At 47.6% G+C, this 24,738-nt stretch overlaps 2 protein-coding genes and 1 pseudogene across 8 annotated transcripts in view; 2 read left to right on the top strand and 1 right to left on the bottom strand.

Moving 5' to 3' along the window:
• LOC139059149 (MAP7 domain-containing protein 1-like) overlaps positions 1-11,096 on the top strand; it is a 155,909-nt gene extending 144,813 nt beyond the window's left edge. For 3 of the 7 annotated variants that reach the window (XM_070537142.1, XM_070537143.1, XM_070537141.1), the window contains exons 6-7: positions 499-794; positions 10,709-11,086. In XM_070537142.1, coding sequence (XP_070393243.1) covers positions 499-794; positions 10,709-10,791 — 379 coding nt within the window. In that variant the 3' untranslated portion in view covers positions 10,792-11,086. Of the gene's footprint in view, positions 1-498; positions 795-10,708 lie in introns of all 7 variants that reach the window. The other 4 variants (XM_070537138.1, XM_070537137.1, XM_070537139.1 and 1 more) reach the window with 3 other exon arrangements.
• On the bottom strand, positions 1,835-7,682 carry LOC139059451 (uncharacterized; annotated as a pseudogene).
• A 607-nt stretch (positions 11,097-11,703) lies between the features above and the next one.
• emei (transmembrane protein 161-like emei) overlaps positions 11,704-24,738 on the top strand; it is a 132,036-nt gene continuing 119,001 nt past the window's right edge. Inside the window, exon 1 of the mRNA XM_070537134.1 lies at positions 11,704-11,838. The gene's annotated coding sequence lies outside the window, so the exon portion shown is untranslated. The remainder of the gene's footprint in view (positions 11,839-24,738) is intronic.

Below are 24,738 nucleotides of genomic sequence, written 5' to 3'. Positions count from 1 at the left end.
GATTCGCTCGATGCGTGCTGCCGCACTTCCAGCGTTGTGAAAGCTAGCTTCCGCGGCCATTGTATGAGACGTAATAATGTTTGCGTGTGCGCGCGTGGCACCACGCTTGTTAATTTAGTTAGCAAGCGAATATTTACTAGCTTATACCGCCGTTAAACTAATGTCCTTACTTCGTCTACTAACTGCTATCGCAATCGATGCTTTGCCTTTGGGGAGAAACTGCGGTTTTTTTATAAATCGATGCTTCGCAACGCGCAATAATGTAACAACTTGCTACTGTTGTGAACATACAGGGATGTCAAGATGATTTTGTATTATTGGTGATAACGGCTGTTTATTATTTGAAGACGATTAGAAAAGTATTCGCTATTCGATTCGATTCTGGCACTCCTCCATTTCCCATTCGATTTTGTCTCAAAACCTACTGTTCGCGTCCCCCCCCCCCCTAGGATTTTCTTAGGTGTTTAGACTACAGCTGAAAGTGAATTTCAATTCCAGGGCCGAAACTCTGGACAGGGAGCAAGCGAAAAGGCAGGAAGTCCACGAAGCCACTATGGATGACATCGACTTAAGCGCGTCGCGCCATGCCGAGGAGTATCTAGACAAAATGGAGCGGCTGCAAGCAGAGCGTGAGGCCGCATCACGTGAGCACGAGGAGAAGTTGCAGCGCATGCGCAAAGAAGACAAGCTGCGCGCCCAGAAACGCGAGCAAGAGGAGCGTGAACACCTTGAGTACTTGGAACGGCTGCAGAGGGAGCGTGAACGGTCGTCCATAGGACTGGGCATTTTCAATGGTAAGCTTATTGAACATACATGCGTTTGGTATTTGTGAATGCCACTTTATGGGCATTTCTTGAATTGTAGTGCGAACAACTTCATCGACAATAAATGCACATAACAAACGCGTATCTCGTTTGCTCGGCAACGAGAATATTTTACTGGGCCTCTCAATAAAATATAAGTTTCTCGCTGATCTATCGCGCACTCGCGTATAGCTAATAGTTCTTGCTGTTGAGCGAGTTGATGCATGTCGAACAATAATGGATTCATCGCCGAAACACGATCACCATAGAGGGGAGAACATATATACCGGACGAGCGCTAACTTGCAACTGTTTATCTTTGCAGACAGTAAGCATGTAAAAGCTAGTTTTTCATAACGCACGCGCACCATGCATGTGCTGGCACCTCGATTCACACTAACAACTAAAGATCATTTTCCAAATGACGTCGTTTCATAATCAAACTCACTGATGTATTTGTTATGTACTGGGAATTACTTTATTCCGCACATAGTACACTTAAGAACGTAGCCTTGTCGGAGAGATGGCGACCACATTACATCACTTGGCGCGAACACACTGTCCACGTGATGGTCCCACACCAGGACTTGCCAGGGATGTGGCTCCAGCCATCGGCACAGTGGGGAACGTTCACACGTAGTTCCAGACACTGCCACTATGCGGCTGCACCCGTCCGCATCCGACGACTGAAACCCGAACTAATCACGGAGACAACACTTTTCCCCGCTTATAAGGATGCCTTGTACCAAGTAGGCTGCCGTTTGATCCGTGCTGGTCGTTTCGGTATGCTCGATTCGGATTCGAGTGGACGTGAAGAAGGCATAGCTGGTGTGCTTTCCGCTGGATTACTGTCCATGCCCCACGTGAGCGTTGCTGAGGCTTGTCTGTCCAGCTTCACTTCGCCGGTGCACTTCCTGAGCTGGTTTAGATGGCGTCTAACAATTCTTCCTGCGCATTTCACAAGCCAGGATCTGTGGCCCATCCTTTTAACCAGAGTACCTTCTGTCCAGTCTGGCCCCTTGCCGAATAGTTTTACCCATACGGCTTCTCCTTGCATGAGTTGACGACTCTTGAGTAGGTCAGGTTGTGCAGCCTGCTGTCCTTCCGATGCAATGATGAGGTCCAACTGGTTTGGCAGCTCCCGCCCGAACATGGCTTGTGGTATGCTGCCGAAACAGAAAATGTGACAAGCGAACACTGAGCGAACCGGATGGTTCTCTGGCCAGTGCCCTCTTCAGTTCCCCAACATAACGTTCTGCTTGCCCGTTTGTAGCAGGATGGTAAGGGGCTGACGTTACGCTTCGAATGCCATTTCTCTGGTAGAAGTCTTGTATCTCGGAAGACACAAATGCAGCCCCATTGTCCGACACAACCTTGCGTGGTATGCCAAATGTGGCAAACAAAGATTGCAGCACACTAATGATTGCTGTTGATGTTGGGCTGTTCACCGGTCGCACCTCTACCCACTTGGTAAAAGCGTCGACAACAACCAAAAAGGTATGTCCTTCTACCGGACCTGCAAAGTCCACGTGCAATGTGTGCCATAGTGTCGTTGGCTGCGTCCAATTTGGAACTGGAGCCTTTTTCGGATCGCTCTGGGTGCGCAGGCACTGGTCGCATGATATGACAGTTGTTTCGATCTCGGCGTCCAAGCCAGGTCACCAAAGATAACTGCGCGCACAAGCTTTCATGGCTACAATTCCACGATGGCCTGCGTGAACCAATGAAATGGCCTGTTCTCGTGCTCCTGCAGGTATGACAATTCTTTAGCCCCAGCTGATGCATCCTCGATGGATAGCAAGTTCGGTGGCTCTTCTGCGGTATGGGGTGAAACTGTCTCCCTGCAGACGCTGCACGGTGCCATTCTGTACTGCTGAAAAGACCTCTGCTAGGATTGGATCCTCTTGCGTTAGTGTGGCCACAACCTCAGCTGTCAACGGCGGTCGTGGTAACGCCTCGAACATGAGCACGTCTCCAGGTAAGTTAGGTTCTTCAGTGCGGTCTGGCAGAGGCAGTCTACTCAGCGCATCTGCATTCTGATGATGACTACCGGCACGATACTGGAGGTTGTAGTTGTATGCTGACACTTTAAGGCACCATCTTTTCATTCGGGGCGAAAGAATTTCTAGTACTGGCTTCCGTGGTCCGAGAATCCCCAGTAACGGCTGATGGTCAGTCATGAACGTGACTTCTCGACCCACAATGTACTTGTGGAAGTGTGTGGCTGCAAAAACTACAGGAAGAGCTTCAGGGTCAAGTTGTGCATAGTTACGTTCAGCAGCACCCAATGTTCGGGATGCAAACGCAATCGGTGCCTCTCTGCCTTGGCTGTCCAGCTGAGCAAGCACTGCACCTACACCATAAGGTGAAGCATCACATGAAATCAAGAGGGGCTTGTTTTCGTCATAGTGTGACAAGACAGTCCTCGACAACAAGCACCGTTTGAGCTCATCAAACGCTTTTTGATGCCGTTGCTCCCACTTCCAAGTCTTATCCTTTGCCAGAAATTCATACAGGGTTGCTGCAACTGTAGCACGACGCTCTAGAAATCGATCATAGAAGGCCAACATTCCTAAAAATGACTGCAGTGTCTGCTTACTTGTGGGCGTTGGTGCCTTCACGATAGCTTCTACTTTTTCGTCAGATGTGTGAATTCCTGCTGCATCAATCTTGAGACCCAGGAATTTTACCTCCGCCACACCAAACTGACACTTGGATTTGCACAATCGTAGGTTTGCCTGAGCCAGCCGCTGGAGAAATGATGCTAGGCGGTCCTTGTGTTCTTTTGCTGTTGCTCCACTCACGATGATATCGTCCAGGTAAACACAAACTCCCGGCAAGCCGCTCAAAGTGGTCTCCATAAACCGCTGGAAAATTGCTGGGGCTGCTGAAACACCAAAAGCAAGCCTGTTTACCTTGTACAGCCCTTTTGTAGTGTTTACTGTGAGAATCTGTGCTGTCGCTGGAGTCACATGAAGTTGAGTCTAAGCTTGAGCCAAGTCCAAGGTGCTGAAAACCCGGCCACCATTCAAAGTGCTAAACACGTCCTCTGTTGTGGGCAGGTGGTATGAAGCCTTTTTCGCAGCTTCATTCACTGTACAACGGTAGTCACCGCAGGCGCGCAAGCTTCCATGTTTTTTCCGCACCCATACTAGCGGTGTAGCCCAGTCTGAGTGTTGGACCGGCTCCCAAATACCGTCTTCTACGTACTTGTCAATCTGTACCTCAATTGATGGGCGCATGGCAAAGGGCACAGGCCGTGCCTTCAAAAACTTGGGTCTTGCCCCCTCCTTCAGTTCCAGATTCACTGGCGCACCCGTGTGTCATGTGATGTCTTCACGAAAAATGTCTTCATGCTTCTGTAGCAACTCGGTCAAACTGCCTTCCTCCGTTGTCTGGTGAATGCCGTGAAGCTCGATGCCCAGCTTGTCAAACCAATTGCGTCCCAACAAGCTACATCCAGTGCCCTCGACAACGAGAAGTGGTAGCTTGCAAGCTGTGTTCTTGTGACGAACCATTACTGTTGCCGTTCCGACAACCTGCAGTTGCTGACCTGACCAGGTGTGCAGATGAATGTCGTCCTGCCTCAGAGAGGGTGGGTGTGCATGCCATACGGTTTGAAATGTGTCTCTGCTAACCATGGTGCATGCTGCACCGGAGTCGACCTCAAAAGTCACAGGTTTGCCGTGCACTGTAAGCGTCAGAGTAAACTTCGGGGTGCTGAATCCGTCTGCCATTGCACAAAGGTCATGCAACGTTGAAACCTCATGTTTGCTTTCGTTAGTCACTTCCGCAGTCCGTGAAGTTTCTAAGGAGATGCTACGTTGGTATGTTTTTTTCTCAGCCTTCTTCCTCGAAATACAAACCTTGGCAATGTGGCCTTGTTTCCGGCAGTAATTGCAAATAGTTGTGCTGAACTTACACGTCTTGGGGCTGTGCGAACCGTCACAACGCCAGCAGCGTTGCGCTTAGTGAGAATGCATCTTGGACGCCGAAGCGCTGCCGCCGGCGCGTGTAGCCGCCTTGTTGACTTCCGCATGATCAGCTTTTATCTGTCGTTGCTGCTGGACGGCGCTTTCCGCTCAAATAGCGAAATCATAAGCCTTGCAAAAAGTCAGATCCTTCTCTGCAAACAGTTGCTGTTGAAGATTCTGGTCCCGGAGACCACACACGAAGCGATCGCGCAACATCACATCTAACGGAAGAAGCGTTGGATTGCAGCCCGTAGCTCCCTGGATGAATGGATGTATGGCGGCTATACCCTTTGTAACGGGCTGCGGCTGGTGCCACCTAGCCTTTTGCTCCCCCTCCTATTTTATTATTATTCTTTTTTTCCTTTCTTTATATCCTCTTTTCCTTAACCTAGTTTTCACTCCCCTCCGCCCCCCAAAATAACTATCTAAAACAGTAGAGGAAACATTATCTCCCCGATTTATGGTATTATCTATCCCTTGACTTCCTCGACCAATCCTCTAGCCTCCCCTTCGTTACTGCCACTCTTTTCTCATCTATTTGCCCTCATTCCCCGGGAAAACCTAATGCCCCTTCCATATCTGCCACTGTTCCCTCTGCCAGGGTCGGGCGAAGGTCTGTGCATCTTAGCACTATATGCTCAGTGGTCTCCATTTCGGCTCCGCAAGCTGTGCACCGAAGGTCCCCGTCTTCAAATTTAGCCCTGTATGTTTTCGTTCTCAAAACCCCCGTCCTAGCTTCGAATAATAGTGAGCTGCCCCGCGAGTTATCAAATAAGAGCTCTCTCTTAATCTCCTGTTTTTGTGTTTTTGTGACCTCAGCTGACGTCGCCGTTGCTGTTGTTGCCGTCGGCAGCGTGCCGAAATTGCAGCTCGTAGCCAACTTGCGTAGAGCGGTCATGTAGTCGTTTACCGATTCACCTGGAAGCTGATCTTGCCTTTGGAACATCGCACGACTGTAGACCTCGGACGGATGAGGGTCGTAGTGTGCCTGAAGTGCGGCCACGATCTCGGCGTAGCTCACTTGGTCGGGCGTCTTCGGTTGACGCAGCGCACAAACCACGTCGTAAATTTGAGCACCGCACAGTGTAAGCAAGTGTGCTCGTTGCTTGACAGGGTGAGTCACATCGTTGGCCTCGAAAAAAAAATTGTAGCCGGCTGAACCACGATGCCCAGTTGGAGCCAGTAAACTCCTCCAAGCGTGCAGAAAAATCATGCTGGCGCTCAGCTATGACTTACTGGATGCTCCACGATGCCCTAGGGCTTCCCTGCCATGGGTGATCCGCCTCGTCGCCAATGTTATGTACTGGGAATTACTTTATTCCGCACATAGTGGTGGATCCACACGACGGACGGTTATCCACATTTCGGAGGCGGTTATCCAGATGGTCCAACGCAAAGTGCTTCAAAACAGGAGGATAACCATCCGTGAACTTGTTGCTCTAATTCATGGGAGTACTTACAGTACAGTGGAAAGACCTCTGACTGAAAAATTGGGGTATCACAAGTGTTGTGCTCGATGGGTTCCGCAGCTATATTGACATTAGACCACAAGGAGAAACGCCTTGACCGTGCTTGCCAGTTTCTTCAAAAGTGTCAGGAAAATAAGAAAGGATTGTTCAACTCCATTGTTACGGAAGACGAAACGTAGGTGCTTCAATTGACTCCCGAAACGAAGCAAAAGTCCACGCAGTGACGTCACCCAGAGTCACCAGTCGCAAAGAAGATAGAACAAACTCCTTCTGCTGGCAAAGTTATGGCAAGCGTTTTTTTGGGATCCTAAGAGGATACTGCTAATCAATTTCATTGAACGTGGAACAACAATCAACTCGTAGAGTTACTGTGCAACACTTAGAAAACTCAGGCGAGCTATCCAGAACAGCCGGCGAGGACGACTCAAGTCTCCCGTCAAACCCAGGAACTTTTGAAAAACTTTGGGGGGACTGTCATGCCCCACCCACCGTACAGTCCCGCTCCTACTGATTATCACTTGTTCCCCAAGTTAAAGGAACATTTGAGTAGCCAACGCTTCTGGAGCGACGATGAAGTCAAAGAAGTGGTGAAACGCTTCCTCATCGCGTTTGCGGCAGAGTTCTACGACATTGGGATACAGAGATAGGAGCACCGCCTTCAAAAATGCGTAGAAAAAGTTGGCAATTATGTAGAAAAATAGAGCAAAGTTTTATCTTTCCGATTATGTAAATTTCTATGAGAATAAACAATGTTGTATATTTCTAAAATTGATGGGAACCTTATTTCTGGATCAACCCTCGTATAAATATTGATGTCGCATGCTTGGACCATGCGCTATATAGAGCAACGATATCTGCAATCCAGCACGTATCACTGCTTCCGACGCTTGCGCACTTCGTAAATGGTCGTATTGCTGGACAAGTCTAATCCACACTGTAAGGTATACTGTTATTACTAACCAAAACTTTTTAATTCACGGTTGGAAACCATGTCCACTGAACTACGTGGTCACGCAATGTAATCTACAGCTAACAGTTTTAACGCTAGTATAACAGCACAACTTCTACCGCAGCAGAACGGTTCCCACGCTGTTACGATTGTCGCGTACGTTTCATTGCTCCTAAACCGCTGCTTAAAAATAAAGGAGAATACTGATATAAGATCATATTGTGACTGGAACATTGAGAAATACGCAATTGATCTCCAAGGATGATGGTAGGCTCAAACACGCGTACACACATCACGCTGCGTGCCCCGTCCACGTCAACGCCAGCAGAATGTCCTGCCGTACCGACTTAAACCGCTTCAGTACGTCTTACAGCACCATCTTACACGTAGAAGACGCCACGTCACACTAAACAGACCGCACGAGCGCGAAAACAAACACCAAAAACCAGCGCCGAGCGTATACCTGACATACTCGCCCAGGCCAGCATGCCGGCTGGCCATAGATGGAGCCACTGCATGCGTAATATGGTGGCGCCCATGAAAAAATGGTCTATATCGCACTTTCGCAAGCAATAAGCTGGGTGCAGCATGTCTACAGTCGGGCAATCAAGTCTGTTGCCTTCAGGTGCTGAAGAAGCGCTCGAATGGTTTTCTGTGCTGATGAACTCTGTGGCCAGGTTTCCGTGACCTTTGCTTCTGCAAATGGCCTATCGTCCAGTCTAGTCAAGGCACACTGGAGAGCCTCACGTTGATTATCGAAGCGAGAACAGTGGCGCAGAAAATGATTGATGACTTCTTCACACTTGCACTTAGCTAACATCGATGAGTCCGCCATTACAATACGACAGATTTAGGAGTTAGTGAATGCTACTCCTACCCACAGCCGATAAGCAGTGTTGCGTCACGTCGCGAAAGGTTTGATGGTAATTTCGGTTCTGCGGTGTATGTCACTAACTCAACGTGATGGTATGCACGTGATTTCGAAGCTCTCTTGCAGCGTCTACTTTCGCTAAAGGTATAACGAGTGTCAGTGGTCCATCCTGGGCACGTCGGCCAGCATCATCGGCGAGGTGATTACCAACGATGCCACAATGTTCCAGCAGTCACTGAAAGATTATATCACGTCCTCGTTCAGAAGCGCAATGGCAAATTTTGCTGGTTTGGGACACCAGCTGGTCATAATTACCACGGCGTAAACCTTGCAAGGTTTCGAGGGCTGTTTTCAAGTCACAAAGTATTGCCTATTTGCTAGTCGGTACTTTTTCAATGTACTCCACAGCAGCGCGAAGAACGGCCAGTTCGGAACCTGTAGATGTCGTTAGGTGTAAAGTCTTAAACTTGATGAGGCCCGATTGAGATGTTATAACAATGCAAGTGTTCCAGTGTGATCTGCTTGGGAGCTGCGGTGGCCACGCTGGCCTTTTTCGCAATTCCTGGAACAGCAAGGCACACCGGAGGCTGTTTCAAGCACCACAGTGGGGATGGGGTTCTTTTTGAGGGCGAGAATCTCAATGACAAAGAGTGTTCGTTAGCCTCAATTGATCTGGAGAACGCTGCCTTGGGTCCTTTTTTTTTTTTTGTCAAGCGAGCGAGGTGGTGGGCCAGCATGTTCCCTTGAAAATAATGGCATTGGTGGATGAATGTCTCGGTGGATTCAGAACTATCCATTCAAAGGATCCTTTTTTGTGCAAAGTATGGATGGACGAACCTCTGACCATTACACATGCCGTGGCGTCCCGCAGGGCGGGGTTCTTAGCCCCACTTTGTTTAACCTTGCGATCATTGAACTTACCCAGGTTCTACAACATAGAGTCAACCTTTCCATATATGATGACGATATATGCATATGGGCCTCGGCAGTTACACGTCCCCAGATTCGTGCACGGCTCCAAAAAGCAGTGACCCTGACATCGTCGTACCTGCGTGCTGAAGGTCTTAGCATGTGGGGCGAGAAGTTTGCCTTAGTCGCTTTTACTCACAATTACATGACCTGGCACCCCATTTCTATTGAACACCAAACAATTTCATACGGAAAATCTCACCGATTCCTAGGCGTTATTATCGACAGAGACTTTTCATGGGCACCCACATCTCATACTTGAAGAGAGGCTTACCCCCTATCGCCCATATACTAATGTTTCTTGCCGGTAAAACGTGGGGCACATCTATCGGATCTATGCTTCAACTATACAGGACGCTCTTCCTAGGATACTTGCGATATAGCACACCAGTGCTGCCCAATGCTAACAAATAACATCTCTGTCCTACAGAGCATTTCGGAACAAGCTGTTAGAACATGTCTGGGGCTACCTGGATGTAGTTCAACCGTAGCAACAATTATGACTGCGACAGAATACCAGATAACGACTTGTTGAGCTGCTTTATGTAGCAATAATGAAACGTAGAGCGCCTTGAGGCCACAATAAATATGAGGTTGTGTGTGGAATCTGTAAAGGAGCAACGGTACCTGCGCTTAATTTTGCAAATTCATTTCTGTGCTTAAAATTGGATACCTTGTCGGGGCTAGAACTTAAACAAAGATCGGCTGGTCAGTTGGTTTGGGCGCCCATGGTAAAACCGCAAATGGGGTAGTGCAGGGTGACATGGTTTTGGCCTCTTTCGAAGTCAGAGCAGTGCAAAGCCAAATCAGTTTTGAAGAAAAGCTCAGGTATATGAATCAAAACAAATGGGTGGCTAAAGTGCACAACTACCTCTACCTGAAACGCGTGGACACAGGAAAAGGTCAAGGAAGTTGGCAACCACGTACACCGTAATTAAAATTGTTAATAAACAACAAGGAGTCACCAGAAAGAATGAGGTAGAAATAGAGACAGTGAATTGGATGCAAAGAACGGAAACAAAAAAATATCATGGAGATTGACAAGAATGGGAAGCGAGAAATCGACGGCGGCGCACTCGATAAAACTGTCTATAGCTGAGCGGTCTTTCTTAGGCTAATGAAATGCGTGGGCAACCGGCCAAGCCAGTAAGAATCCAGAGATGGCTGTTCGTCTGGTATCTGCATGGGCTTTAAAAAAAGCAGAGGGGATTATAATTTAGCCATTTACAGTGGTAAAAATACTTCATTTGATTATAAACAAACGACTTGCGCAAGAGAGATTTAATTTTGAATTTTATGACCAAAAAACCTTTTAAAAAGGGTAACACGTGAAAGGAGTTTCGCTAATTCTCAGGGTGTGGTTCTTCTTGACGCTTGATGTGTCGCCCTAATCTACATTTCACTGCTTATTCCTGTCTTACAGGGATAAATATAGTAAGAAAAACTCCACAGCACACTACGTCGATTCTCCCGTGAACGCGAGAATTCAAAAGCTTGAGTAAAACAGTGGAATCGCGTCAAAATGAAGCTGGGCGACAACGTATATACGCGAGCACCATTAGAAACAATTTTATCTGGTTGTTTCTTGACAGTAGTTTGTGCAGTGAGACCTTGCCGCCTTTCCTCATTTATTCATGAAAATTTGCTGTCTTCCTTTATATTTTTTCGACGCAGCAACTGCGAATTTCCTGTGGAACAAGGCTACTGGGAGCAAAAAGGCTACTGGGAGCCCGACTGGAGGTTCAAGCGGTCCGTAGAATTTGTCACACGACTTCAACGACGCTCCTCGCTCAGCAAACTAGATGGGCTGCACAGTGGCTCAAGAGTGACGTCCTCTTCTGCGCTTCTCCAATTATTATTCGTGTGAAGTTCTGCTTAGTTTCAGCACATTGCTTCTACGTGGGTTGCGAATCATGGAATAAATGAAGATCCCATAATCAAGAGACTGAAAAGACACCTAACGACTGCTAAGGCTTCTAAAACGACTGCTTAAAGACGCTAAGCAACTGCTGCAGTACGCGATACTACAAAAAATATTTCTAGACTCAATGAACGCAGATAATTAATGTGAATAACTGAACAAGAGCACCACAGCTGGGGTCGGGCGGCGGCAGCAGCTCGCGCAGCCGCAAAACGCTCGAGAAGCAAGAACATACGGCGTCGCGCCGCGGCAGATTTTCTGCCGCCCGAACTTCGTCGTGAAAGTTCGCTTCATGTATTCTGGCCTTAAGTGTGAAACAGCCTGTACATGAGCGCCGACTCGCCTATCTTGCAATGCATTTGGCGCGGCCAACTAACGTTCCAGCGATAACAGGCGCCCAGCCAGTATGCCGCCGTGCTCTCTGCCTTCGCTCAGCTCATTTCTTCTTCGTCGGTTTCCAAGGTACTCTCCCCCCTTTGTTCCTTTCCTAGCTGTTTGCGCCAAATATTCGCGTCGTGCGGCTGTCACGTCGAGAGCCGAACTTATCCAGGGCCTCCTTCGGCTATCAAAGTAATAAGGGGCCGGATGGCGTGATTTCAGCTACCGTAACCGCTTCAGCGGCATAGAGTAACATAGTAAACGACAAGAGTTGACACTAGAGGCGTTTCGCGGCCGAGCGATGGAGCTTTACCGATTCCGGTAGGTGGTAGAGCACATCGAGAAACATGTGACTGTGGCAGGCAGCTTGACAGGCGTCACGACCCAACGCGTGCGAAGCCTAGTCGGGCCCCGTCACCGGGCTCTTTCTGTGAAATGCTACCGAAGGATCGTTGTTGGGTTCTTCTGCCAGCGTCTGACATTTCTGCTTCGTCGCCGTTTCATGGTAAGGCCACAGGAAGTTCTTTTCCACGTTGTTAAAGACTTATTCTCTTCGTATTTCGTTATATCACTGTTAGTCGCATTAACGAGTGACGGCGGTCTTGAAGCCATAAACAGCTGCTGCGCATTTGCTACGCAGACTTTCATATGAACAGACTGGTGGGCTAGTTGGTACTGCATAACTTGAGGCAAAGCGCAAAGAAAAAACGAGGACAAGATAAGGAAGCGAAGACAGTGCTACTAACTGAATTTTCATTGCGCATGGTTGCCACAGCAGGAAGCGAAGACACAGCGCTACTAACAATTGAATTTTGATTGCACATGGTTACCGCATATATACACGTCTTCGTTTCTTTCTCTTGTCGTCGTGTTTCTTTCGCAGCAAATCCCCTCAGTCATTTGTACACGACTACAAAAATTAGGGAAAAAAGATGACATGAATATTGCAATGCGCTGTCTCCCCTGACACCAGTTGCACGACTATGGATGACTATTCGTGCATTAAGCGGCCCTGTTGTTCAAACACAACCATTTCATGCTCTCACAATAGCCAAGGATACTTCAAAATTAGTGATTCCTGAGGATTTCTGCAAAGTTATAACTAGAACAAACATATCTATTACTAGTGCTGAGTTTCAGTGTTCGCTTTAAATGGCAAAACAAAAAGTTCTTCCTTGTTTTCAGTAGCAGCATGTACAATTAGACTACGAATTCTCCATGATGGAGCTAAAATGTGCGCTTGCGTCTTGTAAGACAAAGACTGCTGCAGGTCCAGATTTCGTGACATACGGTATGTTGCAAAACATGGGACCTAATGGTCGAGTGGCACTTTTGGACTTACTCAATGATTTGTGGAAAAAGGAGCGTGTCCCTAATTCTTGGAAAGCGGCACGTGTGATACCTACATTGAAGCCTGGTAAAACAACTCTTTCTCTTGAATCTTTTCGTCCTGTGAGTCCGACGAGCTGTTTATGCAAGGTCATGGAGAAAATTATTGACACTAGGCCCCAATGGTGGTGTGAGCAAACAGAAGCACTTCCCGATCACATGACAGGATTTCGAAGGTGGTGATGCACCATGGATGCAATTTTGGATATCTTCACGTATGTTGAACACGAAAGAGCTATGAGAAGTGTCACAATAGTGGTTTTTTAGTCATTAAAAGAGCCTTCGACACAGTCAGCCATGCTCATATACCATGTATCCTGCTAGAACTGGGAGTTTCAGGAAGGGCGCTATGGTGGATATCCAACTTCAACGGCAGGTAACTATTTATTCAAATAAGTGAAGGAAAAAGTTCCTCTCATAATATTATTCAAGGAGTCCCACAAGGCAGTGCCGTAAGTCTGTTTCTCTTTAATTGTGTGATGGCGGATTTATCGAGGAGATTTCCACCTGCACTACACTACTCTATATATGCGGATTATGTTTGCATTTGGGCCTTTGATTCAAGTACCAGCCTTGTTCAGTCAACTCTGCAGGAAGGCCTTAACCTTGTCGACGGAAATGGGAATGAAACTGTCTTACAGTAAGACGGCTGTGTTGCCTTTCACCAGAGGACATCTGAAGGATTTTCAGCTGTGCCTTGAGGCACAACCTTTAGATATAGTGAAACAACACAAATTTCTAGGGTTTCGATCTTGTTACTCACCAACTACTTTGTTTAAGGCTCAGCAAACGTTGACCCCAACATTCTTTTATGGATCGAGAGTTTGTGTGAGTAATAGAACTCAATTCGTCACTGAAAATAACGCTTATTCGTCATAATGTTCTGTTACCTCAGGCGTGCCTCAAATTTCGGTGCTGGGGCCGTTATTGTTCCTAATATATATTAATTATCTGTCAAATTCTATTAACTCTTCAATCAGGCTTCTCACAGATGACTACGTCATTTACCCTGTAATCACTTGGGTTTAAGACCCGTCTATACTTCTATGTGATTTAGATAAGGTATCTAGTTGGTGTAACATTTGGCTCATGAAACAAACTGAATGCTAACAAATGTAAAGTTATGCGTGTTTCGCACAGGTCTCCCATTGCGAATCTTACTGCGCACCATATGTCAGGCTCTGTACTTTAACAAGAACTTGTAAATATTTAAACGTCCATATAACTTCTAATCTTTCATGGTAACTGCATGTCGATTACATTGTTAATGCTAACCACATGCTTGGTTACCTACGGCGTAACTTTTCTACGGCTCTATCTTCATTAAAGCTACTAGTCACAAAACCCTAGTACGATCGAAATTAGAATACGCATGCTCTGTATGGAACGCGGGCCTCAAGGCCCTTACTAATCAATTAGAATCCGTACAGAATCGCAGCACCCGTTTTATCCCCAACTAAAAAAAACTAAATTATGGGGTTTTACGTGCCAAAACCACTTTCTGATTATGAGGCACGCCGTAGTGAGGGACTCCGGAAATTTAGACCACCTGGGGTTGTTTAACGTGCACCTAAATCTAAGTACACGGGTGTTTTCGCATTTCGCCCCCACCGAAATGCGGCCGCCGTGGCCGGGATTCGATCCCGCGACCTCGTGCTCAGTAGCCCAACACCATAGATTATCCCCAACTTCTCCCGCACTGCTAGAGTGACTGCAATGAAAAGTACCTCGAACCTTCCTAGTCTTTCCGTTCGTAGGAAACTCTTGCGAATGCTGACCTTTCACAAGACTTATTACCACAGTTATCAGCTAAAAGGGGATCTTCTTTCTCAGCCATCATTCATATCACCTCGCACAGAACACCGCCATAAGGCATGCATTCCATACTGCCGGACTAATGCGCACTTTAACTCATTTGTGCCAAAGACGGCAAGTGATTGTAAACACCTGCCCACCTCTGTTGCCGATATGTCTGACGCGGGTTTATTTAAAACTACCGCTGAAAACTGTGTGTTTGTCTAATCTGCCTTGTCACTGATATGATCTTGCAGTTCGCCTAAGCCTGCGCTTTTTCGTTACTCTATGTAATATTGTTATCTTTTTGCTGCGTTATGACTTTACCGTTTTCTTATTCCACTCCCTTCTGTAACGGCCCCTGGGCCTCGAAAGTATTGTAATAAATAAATAAATAAATAAATAAATAAATAAAAGTGTCGCAGCGACCTCTGGCCGGTGTAAGGACATGGGCGTGATGGCAAACGCCCGGGATCGACAAATGCCGCTCCAACCGTGCTCCAAGTAGGGTTGCCAATGGTCCCGAATTTAGCGTGGCAGTTCTGACTCTTGAGTAAATGACCCGTGTCCGACTTGACCCAGTCGGGACGGCCACAAATCCCGACATTTTGTTTTAATGCTGAATAACAATGAACGAACTATAATTTCTTTTGCAATGCCCAACAGCCCGGTTCTAAATCCCTCTATTTTCTCTGGTCGTGCATTGTCGTAAACATAAAGACGGTTTTGTTTTTGTCAAACTTTATTTGTGTTGTGAGCTATTGACCCTTCAAAGTATCTTTACCTGTATTGGTATTAGTTGCGACTCATATTTTTTTTTTATTCGCGACATGGTAGACCTATAAAATTGTGAAACTTCGTTGCAAGTAGAGACGGATGGCACCTGGCAATTACAAGGTAGTCGTCGCCATCCACATGAATGAAGATGACGCTTAATGGACGGCGAAGAGTAGAGAAAGGCTTGATAAGCCAGGGAGCACAAAAACCACATCTTCCGCTTTAAAGTACCTGTAGCTGTGACGTAGTTGTGACGTCATGAATGATGACGGCGATTGCTTGGAACTAGGTGATTTTCTTGTGGTAAAAATGGATCGGCCCACATATGGGAAGTGCTTAACGCCTGCTTCACCTCCCCCGCAGCTCGGCACGGCACAACACAAGTTTCGGGATCGGCCCATTTATGGGGAGCATTTAATGCCTGCTTCACCTCCGCCGTGAGTCGGCCCGGCGTTGCACTATCTTCGGTATCGGGCCACTTGTGTGGAGTATTGTGTCTACACGGACACAATCCTGGGCAGCTAGCCCTTAATAGCTTCGCTGTAAAACGACTGGTCGCAGTAGGTATATGAGCCCACGTCTTCGCATTACGCCTGCGACGCCCTTAACAACTGAGCTACCGCGACGCTGGTATCCCATTCCCTTTCTGGGGTGGCGGTGGATATGCAACAACCTTTCTGCCGTGGGCGTCACGTCCATATATACATATAACACTTGTCATATTAGGACTGGGGATGGGAGGTGTCGCATCTTTGTGCAACATACTGCAATTTACCCATTTTACGAGATTGGCCATGAATGGGCATTAGAGATAAGTTGGCCACTAATCAGGTTGGTCAAATACAAAAAAAAGACGAACACCTATACAACGAGATGACCTATATAACGAAGGCTTGAATATATCCGTGCCAAATTCCTATCCTTCATGCGTGCCGTGACGCCTCCGCGACGAGGACCACTACAACGAATTTAACTCTGCAAGGAAGGAATTTAGGTGCCCCCCCCCCCCGGCTGATTTCTAGCATTGATAACGAACACCGCCGCCACTCAGCTGTGCTCCGCGCGAGCGCTAACGGCAGCGCTAGCGAGGCACTTGACGAGCGTACCGATGTCGGCGAGTGTTACACTCTTGCTGTAGCGTTTCAGATATCGTTGAATTTGCGCACGGCTTCTTGTGACACAGCAGCGGGTGAGGTGGCAAACGAATACGTCGCAGTTGACGGCACGTGGCGATGTCATTGTGACTAACCACCGACGACGTCTTCGCATGCCTTCTATAGGGCAGAAAAGACGTAATTGTCGGTGAAGGCAACAGCGATGAACAGCCTGCAAACGGACGAATAATTTAACGGGAGGGGAGGCGACAGCTGTATTCAAAGATCTGCAGCTTTACCTGGCGTCTCTTCCGCGTTTTGCCGCGGAGCATGCCGGAAATGTCGGTACAATAAAGTTGGATGCAGTCCCACGTTCCGCTAGACTATGTGTGCACCAAGAGGTAGCAGCTCATCTCACTAAATCTCTCTTGAATTCACGTTAGATAAATCTTTTAAATGCGTAAGCATTTCTCTGGTTACCCAACGAGAAAACTGTCTCTTCGTCCTTCCTTCGCGTAGGACGATCGCTTTCAAAGTGCAGCTGTGGAAGAAGACGACGAACGCGTGAGCAGCGGTACGAAAATTTGGGAGTGGGCCTACTTGAAGTGTGGGGGTAGGCCCAGTTACATCTGGGCAGGGGCGTAGCCAGGGGGGGGGGGGGGGGGACTTAAGGGGCTTCAGCCCCTCCTCCCGAAATTTGTTCGAGCTGTCATGCCCCGCCGACCAAAACAACCCCCCGCGCAGGAACTCATACGGGATTTTGTCTAGAATGCCTTTTTCACGCTCGGAAAGGCATTTCGGCGCGAACATTGTGAACTCGGGCTGGATTTCATGGCAAGGCCCGTGAACCTGGAGTCACATAACGCAGGAGCCCCATCGGAGCACAAAGTTCCAAGGGCGTTTTGATGGCGAGCGGGCTCGTCGCGGTATCTCGCGGAGGCCCCGGCATCTACGGAGCGCATCGATTTCAATTCTGAAACTTTATGGGTATAAAGTTCTCATAAACTTTTGATACGAAAGGTGCATTGACATTTCCAAAGTCGTGGTTGAGATACTCAATTGCAGAACTTTGTGGGTTTAATGTCTTTATAAACATTTGACGCCAAAGGTGCATAAACTTTTCTAAAGCCGTACATCGGACCTTACAACGAAACAAGCCAAATCAACACACTATCAGATAAGCTGACAAAGCACGCCGCGAGGTCTGATGAGACGAAGCGTTGTGGTGGTTCATTCGTGCCGTCATGTCACAAAACAGAATGTCAACATTTTTTTTTTCACCTGTACCAAGCATCCATGTCAAGACACTAAAGCCAGCGAAGATAGCTGGGTTCTTATTTACGTTTCTCCTTTGGTTTTGTGCATGAGAACACAAGGACACATTGAGACTTCTCAATTTTATTGTTCTCGCTATTCGCAGGCTGCCAGAGCCAGCCAGAACGCATGCGTTTTTCTCGTGTTGCCCCGACCACCGCGTTGCGCACTCTGCTGCGCGTTCGGTTTTCTCTGGTTGAGTGAATTTTCGCCTGGCAGATTGGATTAGACAAATTTGGACAAAAGAAGACAGGACAGGCGCCTGTCCTGTCTTCTTCCTTGTGATCGTCTGCAAAGTGCATCCAGTCTTTCCAAATAATTTTCTGTTGAGGGAAACAGATGGCCCGCTCAGGCAACCTGTTCCCCCAAGCAATAATCTCCCGCGTTATTTAGCTGCGATTCTTGCGTGCAATAGCACAATTCTCGAACAGTGCTGGCTCCGGCCCATGATGGTCCACAGTATACTCAAGCCATTCAATTACTGCGATTGACTCGAGATCCAGCGACTCAACCGCAGGATTTATCCTCCCCCTCACAGAAAGCTCAGCACTGAAGAGGCAGGAGCTCCCAGACTTATTCAGACTAACACATTCCCAAACCTACACAGATACAGCAAAAGGTACCCACAAACATATCGTGGCATCTGCCCCTGGTGCGACGACACAAGCTCTATATACACTCTTTCACATCTCGTGGGGGTGCGGGGGCAAACCTCAACACTTACCGAAGTGGTTCTTGTGGGGAAGGAGAAAAGGCTAGCGCTATTTTCTGCAACCCATGCGGGAGCATTGCTCAGCGCCAGCAGGGTGGAAGGGATAGGGTTAAAAGAGAGAGAGGGTAGGAGGGAGAAAGGTAGAGGGTCGTAGAGATGGAAGCGAAGTAGTGGCCGATCAGGAAGCTCGAGGTAGTGGGATGGCCTCACGGCCATCCGTCTTTGTAGAAATGTCCTATAGTCTCGCCGAGAGCCCCGACGAGTCGAAGTACTCGACGACACGTAGGAAGGCTGGTAGCTGATTACGACAGGGGAAGAGGATATCTTCCTGTCGTGAACATGGGAGCCCCAGGCGGTGGAACTCTTGCAGAAGTCGACCGCGGTGCTGCAGGTGAGCAGGGCAGGCCAGCAGGAGGTGCTCCAGAGTTTCTGGACACTTAAACACTTAACACTTAAAGACGCCTAGCACTTCATGTGAGCGGTAGGGGGTACAGCTGACCGGCAATATCCTGGCGGTACAAGACGCTCTCGTCCAGCCTGTACGTCGAGCAGCCATGGCCAGTGGAGTCCTGGAATGAGGACACCGCCCACTCGACCTCAAGAGCATGCAGCGAGCTCGATGGTCCAAATAAATGTCTTCTCTCTCTCTCTCTCTCTCTCTCTCTCTCTCTCTCTCGAACAGTGGATCTGGTACAAGCCCATGATGATGATGATGATGATGATGATGATGATCGCATGATCTCGCATGTGCCCGCTAAAGGGCATAAGTAAAACATTGGGCGGCAAGAGGTGTATAAGAGGAATCATCCTAATGACATTATCGGGTAGTCGTTCCAGAGGGTTATGGCAGTGCTGCAAAGTTCATGTGAAAGAGCAGTCAACTAATCGTTGCTGCTAGCGTGTAAACGTGATTCACTGTTCATAAAGAAGCAGGGTCATAACTTCCTGCATGCCCGATTATTCTCGTTTTGCGTCTTCATAGCTGCGTTTGACCACCTTCGTAGCACGGCCAGAGCGCTCTCAAACGACCACCCGAACATGAGGAGCAGTGTTCCGGATAAAGAAAAATATCGCCATATCTTCTCCGAGGTCGAAGAAGATATGGTGCGGCCAGGATGAGCTGCCACATATATTTTAGGTCTGCTTTTGTGGACGCAATTAAAGCCCATGCATGGGCCCGCAAAACACGGTGTAAGTCATCGCGAACGTTACAAGCGCTACTCTGGCGATCGCATCCAATCGATATATTTTTTAATTAGTTTGTCTAAAAGACGCTTTAAACGAAGTAGGTGTAGACATGTATACGGTCATGGCTTGAAACTTCACTCGGCATGGGAGAATAGCGTTTCGGGTCAGTAATTTGAATGGGTCCGCATTGCTGCAGTGCATGACGCGATAGAGCACGTTCATAGGCCAAGCACATACACGAACGAAGGCTTACTCTTCCATTTCAGAGAATGGCACGAACACTATACAAATCGGCATGAGCCGCCATGCACTGCTCGAGCAGCCCGGTTGGCTTCAACTTTGCCTGTTATGTCGCAGTTGGTGGGCGATCAACCGCTTAAGCACTGAGGCCATATACTGGCTCAGTTTTCTCAATCAGATTCGTACATCCGAAAGACGACATTCTTTCTGTAGGATGTAAGACGAGCCGCCTACAGTTCCACAACTTGAAGCACGATAGGACTCCACTCCAATCCGCCTCATTATGTCCGAAAATTATTCTAAAGAATGATTATCGCCTTCTTAAAGTCACAATGTTTACGTAAACTTCCCGGACGGTTTTATACCACATCATTCATCGACTGGCAATGTTACCGATATCATTACCTGCATACAGTATAAAAATTACTACATCATCTATCTGCGGCTATGTTCGTCGATGTCACGTAGGCGCACGACAATGTGTTTCACGAGGCCGTTATCGATGCACTCGGGATGGTTGACCACGGGCGTGGAGTCTTTCGATGGGTGTATGCGTAAATATTTGTGACGTCTTTCTTTACGTGTGCCGTAGACAGCCCAACCACACGACTTTTCACCTTCTGCAACGTCCCTCAAAGCGGTGTGCTGAGCCCTATACCGTTCTCTCCCTCGCTCTCAGGTGGGTCGTTGAACACCTGCTAGCTACAGTCAAGTTGTACATGTACGCGAACGACATGCCAATCTGCACACCGGCGGGTGTGACACGAGCACAGATACATGCGACACATTAAAAAACTGCTACTTTTACGGCGCCCTGCACATTTGTTGCCAAGATGTCGCGATATCATCAGCCGAATGTGCACAGTGGTGGCGTTTACTCGCAAGTGTACGGCAGCCTACGGCTTACTGTTGACGGACAGATAATTCTTTTTATGGCTATAAATAAGACATCTCGCCGATATTATAGATGGAGACCTATCCAGTACTCATCTTGTGTCCTATACATGAAACAGCACCTCAAAACTTCTCAGCGAAAATACATGTTTGGGGCAAGGGGCTGTTCAGTGTATTAAATGTCAAAATTGTACGAGGCACATTTTCAGGGTTTTCTAAGACACTAAACTGTGCCATGACATAACCACGTGCTGGGCTGACTTATCCTGCGGGCAGACCTCCACTCTAGCGCACGTGCCGGTGGGCTAGACCTGCCGGTCCCGACGTTGGACTAGCCGGGTGCGCGACGAGTTGGCGTCGTCGCCGGACCTGCAATAAAGTTTCTTCACTCACTCACTCATTCACTTGTGTGCACTTCAATTTTATCACTTGCCATTACATATTATTTTCTTAATTTTCAGGAATCTGAATGACGCGAAGTATATGTACGTTTAAAAGTTGAAACATATATGCTTATGTCATATATATATATATATATATATATATATATATATATATATATATATATATATATATATATATATATATATATATACGTATGCGCATGCTTGCCTTTTTGTCTACGTGTATGTCCGTGTTATGCGAATGCGATGTGTGAGCTTATCTATATATATGCCTTCGCCACATGCAAGGAAAAGTGCAACGCCACCTTTAGAGTGCGGTGCAAAGGCAACACGCATACTGCATTGCAATGTGAAACCTATCGCACTTTTAAGTGAGAAAGAAGTGCTTATAGTTACAAAAATAGTGACTTCAATTAAGAACGAAAGTGGTGTGGTTGCGATCTTCAAGCATCGTCCTGTATACACTGCAAAAATATTTACACACCTTAATGGTGTTTTCTTGTCGCACAGGTAACACTCTTACCTTTAGGGAACTACAACAATTTATAGAGGACGACGACGGAGCTCTAATTAGACGTAGGATGACAAAAGGCGCAATTGAAGACTATGTAATCATTCTGAGAGCCTCGGGCGCACATAAATATCCGACAGAATATATTCATATCACTCCATGTGAAATTATCTGATCGGATATTTCTGTGCGCCCTCATTATGGAAGAGCATATAGCTCAAAACAAAACGATTCTTATTTGCTCACATGCACGTGATGCGTCAGTACCGACTATAACCAATCAGCAAAAGTCAGAGTGGAAAGTCCTACTTCCGTGGTCGACAAAACATGATCAACCTACGAATGACACTGCCGGAACGACAAGTACGAGTTGTCCGGGCAGTCGAAGGCTTCGGAGAACGCACGGTTGTCAGCCAGCAGCCAAACGCACTTGTGGCGCCCGTTGACCACCACCCTGTCGTCCGAAGACTCGCACACCGCGAGAAAGAAGCGCAGAAAGAACTGTTTCTGCATCTTCTTCCATGTCGAGTTGTCGCGGACTCCGCCGCGGTAGAAGTCTTTCCTCGTGGCGTCGTACGCCACCTTGGCACTGGCAAGCCAGGGAAACATCTCCGTCTTGAAGTCGGTTACGTTCCCCACGGAACGGTCCGTGCCATATTCCGCGTAGCATGTCAGGCGCTCCAGCAGCGCTTTGGTGGCTTACGCCGGGCTCTGGGATTCGGTCTCGTGAAGGCGGACGAAGGATCTGATCAGCTCACGCGATAACGCTGCTCCGAGTGTGCCGTAGCTGAGGAGGCGCACCGAGTCATCCAAGTAGAAAATGTGGGAAATTTCGAGGACCATGGAGAGGAACAGGGAATTAGTTTCGTAATTATAGGTGGGTCTCAACTCCATCTCCGAAATCGAGGCTATGTCCCGCAGGGCGCTCGGCGGCCACATGAGCGCCAAGGTGCGGGTTTGCTGGCGAACTGCAAAGTAGTTGCGCACGAAGTTCTTGTCTGTCGTCAGCCCTGCACCACTCGTCAGGACAAGATTGCGTTGCTGCTCCAAGAGCTCTCGATTAGACGCCAACGAAACATTTTCGAGCGTCTTCTTCAAGAGCTGGTACGTAGAATCCTCCAAGAGATTTCCCAGCAAGCTCTCATCGGACGTGACCATTGTCTTGACGTCGTCGAACAGCTCGAAGGCGGGTTCGATGCTCGTCTTGTTGAACATGAGCTGCCTGCTCAGGGACGACCACACGTGGGACGTCGCCGTGCTCACGGCACCTGAGCAAGCCCGCAGCACCTGCCACTTGTGGTTTGCCTCGAATTGCGCCACGTGGTCAAAAGTGAGCAGGTATACGAGCATCTGAACCGCGAGGTACAACGATCATTGAAGAGCGGTGTACCTCTTACCCAATCCCGCGTCTACAGCGACTCATGTCGGCGTGAAAGAGGTTCGTTGAAGAGCTTTACATATGTGGACATTGCCACGTATTCAGTGGCTCACGTTGGAATAACAGTGGTTGCTTTAGAGCACATTTCCCTCAGCACAACCAGCCTGATGCCCTCGCCATTCGACCGTGGACTACACTGGTGGCCCAGATTGGCGGGAAAACGGTTAGATACATGCAAACATAGGCACTTAGCCACCGTAGGTAATAAGCTATGTAATAAAGGACTTTATCAAGAAGAAATAAACAAGGTAATGGTTATTGCAACAAGTTAAATTTGATGGCGCGCATCTCGGCGCGCCTTGCAACGCCCGCACATGTGAGCGTACTTTTCGCAGGTTAGTATTCCGAGCAGTAGCGGCAATAAAACAGCGCGTCAGCTCTTGGAGGCGCACTTTATCCGAAAGAATAGGCCCACGTGTGTCAGTAACACTTCGTTCACGTTATGTCCATCGGAGAGGCACCCGTCTGGGGCAAATCTGTATCATTGCAGATAGCCATATCACTGTCACATGTTAAATTGAGCCATGCTCTATTTCATGGAGTATGCGTGCGTGCGTGCGCGCGCCCGCGAATCTAGTGAAGCAGTGAATAGGGCACAACCTAAACTGCAGCAGCGAGACTCCGGGATAAGTCTTAGCAGAGACTCTTGTCTTAAGTTATGGACTCGCTTCCTCATCGACGTTTTGGGAATATATAGTTACCGCAGTTAAATCTTTACATGTGTACGTGTGGGTTTGCATCATCGAACTTACTTTGTGTGTCATGTCGGGATGTAGAATCACTGGACCATTTCTTCCTTTTTTGCAGAGAATATATTCCCGAAAGACGCCCTTATAGAGAAGCCCCTATTGCGTAATGACCTTCCTTTCTCAGTACTTTTCTTATCTTTTGGTGCGAGCACCCTTGGTCGTGCCCGAAAGGGAGTGTGTCAGATTGTGCATGAGTACGTCGTTGCTACGCACGGAGGCTGACATGTTAAACACCTTTTCGCTCATTATTAACATTAGACCGCATTTTTTTTGTAATCTAGCGCTTTTAATAAAAATTGACATGATCGATTTTCACAAATTTATTGCAGAAACTCCACTGGAGCTGTCTAAGTATGCGTCATACCCGCAAATTTAAGTAGGCCCATCCCCAAATCTAACTTGATCCACCCCTACTATAGGTTTCCCCATGCATTTTCTGCGGAGCCCTATGTATCCCTATGTGTATACATAAGTCAAATCATGTAGGTATTCTCTCTAAGTAATTTTTTAATTTAAGCTGCTTCTTATTAGATATATAGCTACCGATCATCTACATTTACACCATTGTAGCGAATAAATATAATAATAAACGAGTAAATTCGCAAATTACGTATTTTTGCGCACATACAAGGCATCGCACTTTTCGCGTGACAGACAAATTTTGCTAGGGTACTCGCCAGAGAATGCTTACGCATTAATATTTTCTTTAGTATTGATGGTCATTATTATTTGAATATACGTAATACAGGCCACTAAATTAACTCGAAGCAAGGACTTTTACTTTGTTTCCATTACGAACCTTGGCCAGTCCTCCCTCGTGGGTGCGTGCCATACGTTAAAGGCGACAAGAAGTGACCGCTTCTATGCCGCTTCTTCGACAATCACATACTTAAGGGGGGAG

This window comes from Dermacentor albipictus, chromosome 4, assembly GCF_038994185.2.
Source record: "Dermacentor albipictus isolate Rhodes 1998 colony chromosome 4, USDA_Dalb.pri_finalv2, whole genome shotgun sequence".
Classification (NCBI taxonomy): domain Eukaryota; kingdom Metazoa; phylum Arthropoda; class Arachnida; order Ixodida; family Ixodidae; genus Dermacentor; species Dermacentor albipictus.
Note: the sequence above shows the minus strand (reverse complement) of the source record. Positions and strands in the feature narration are given on the sequence as shown.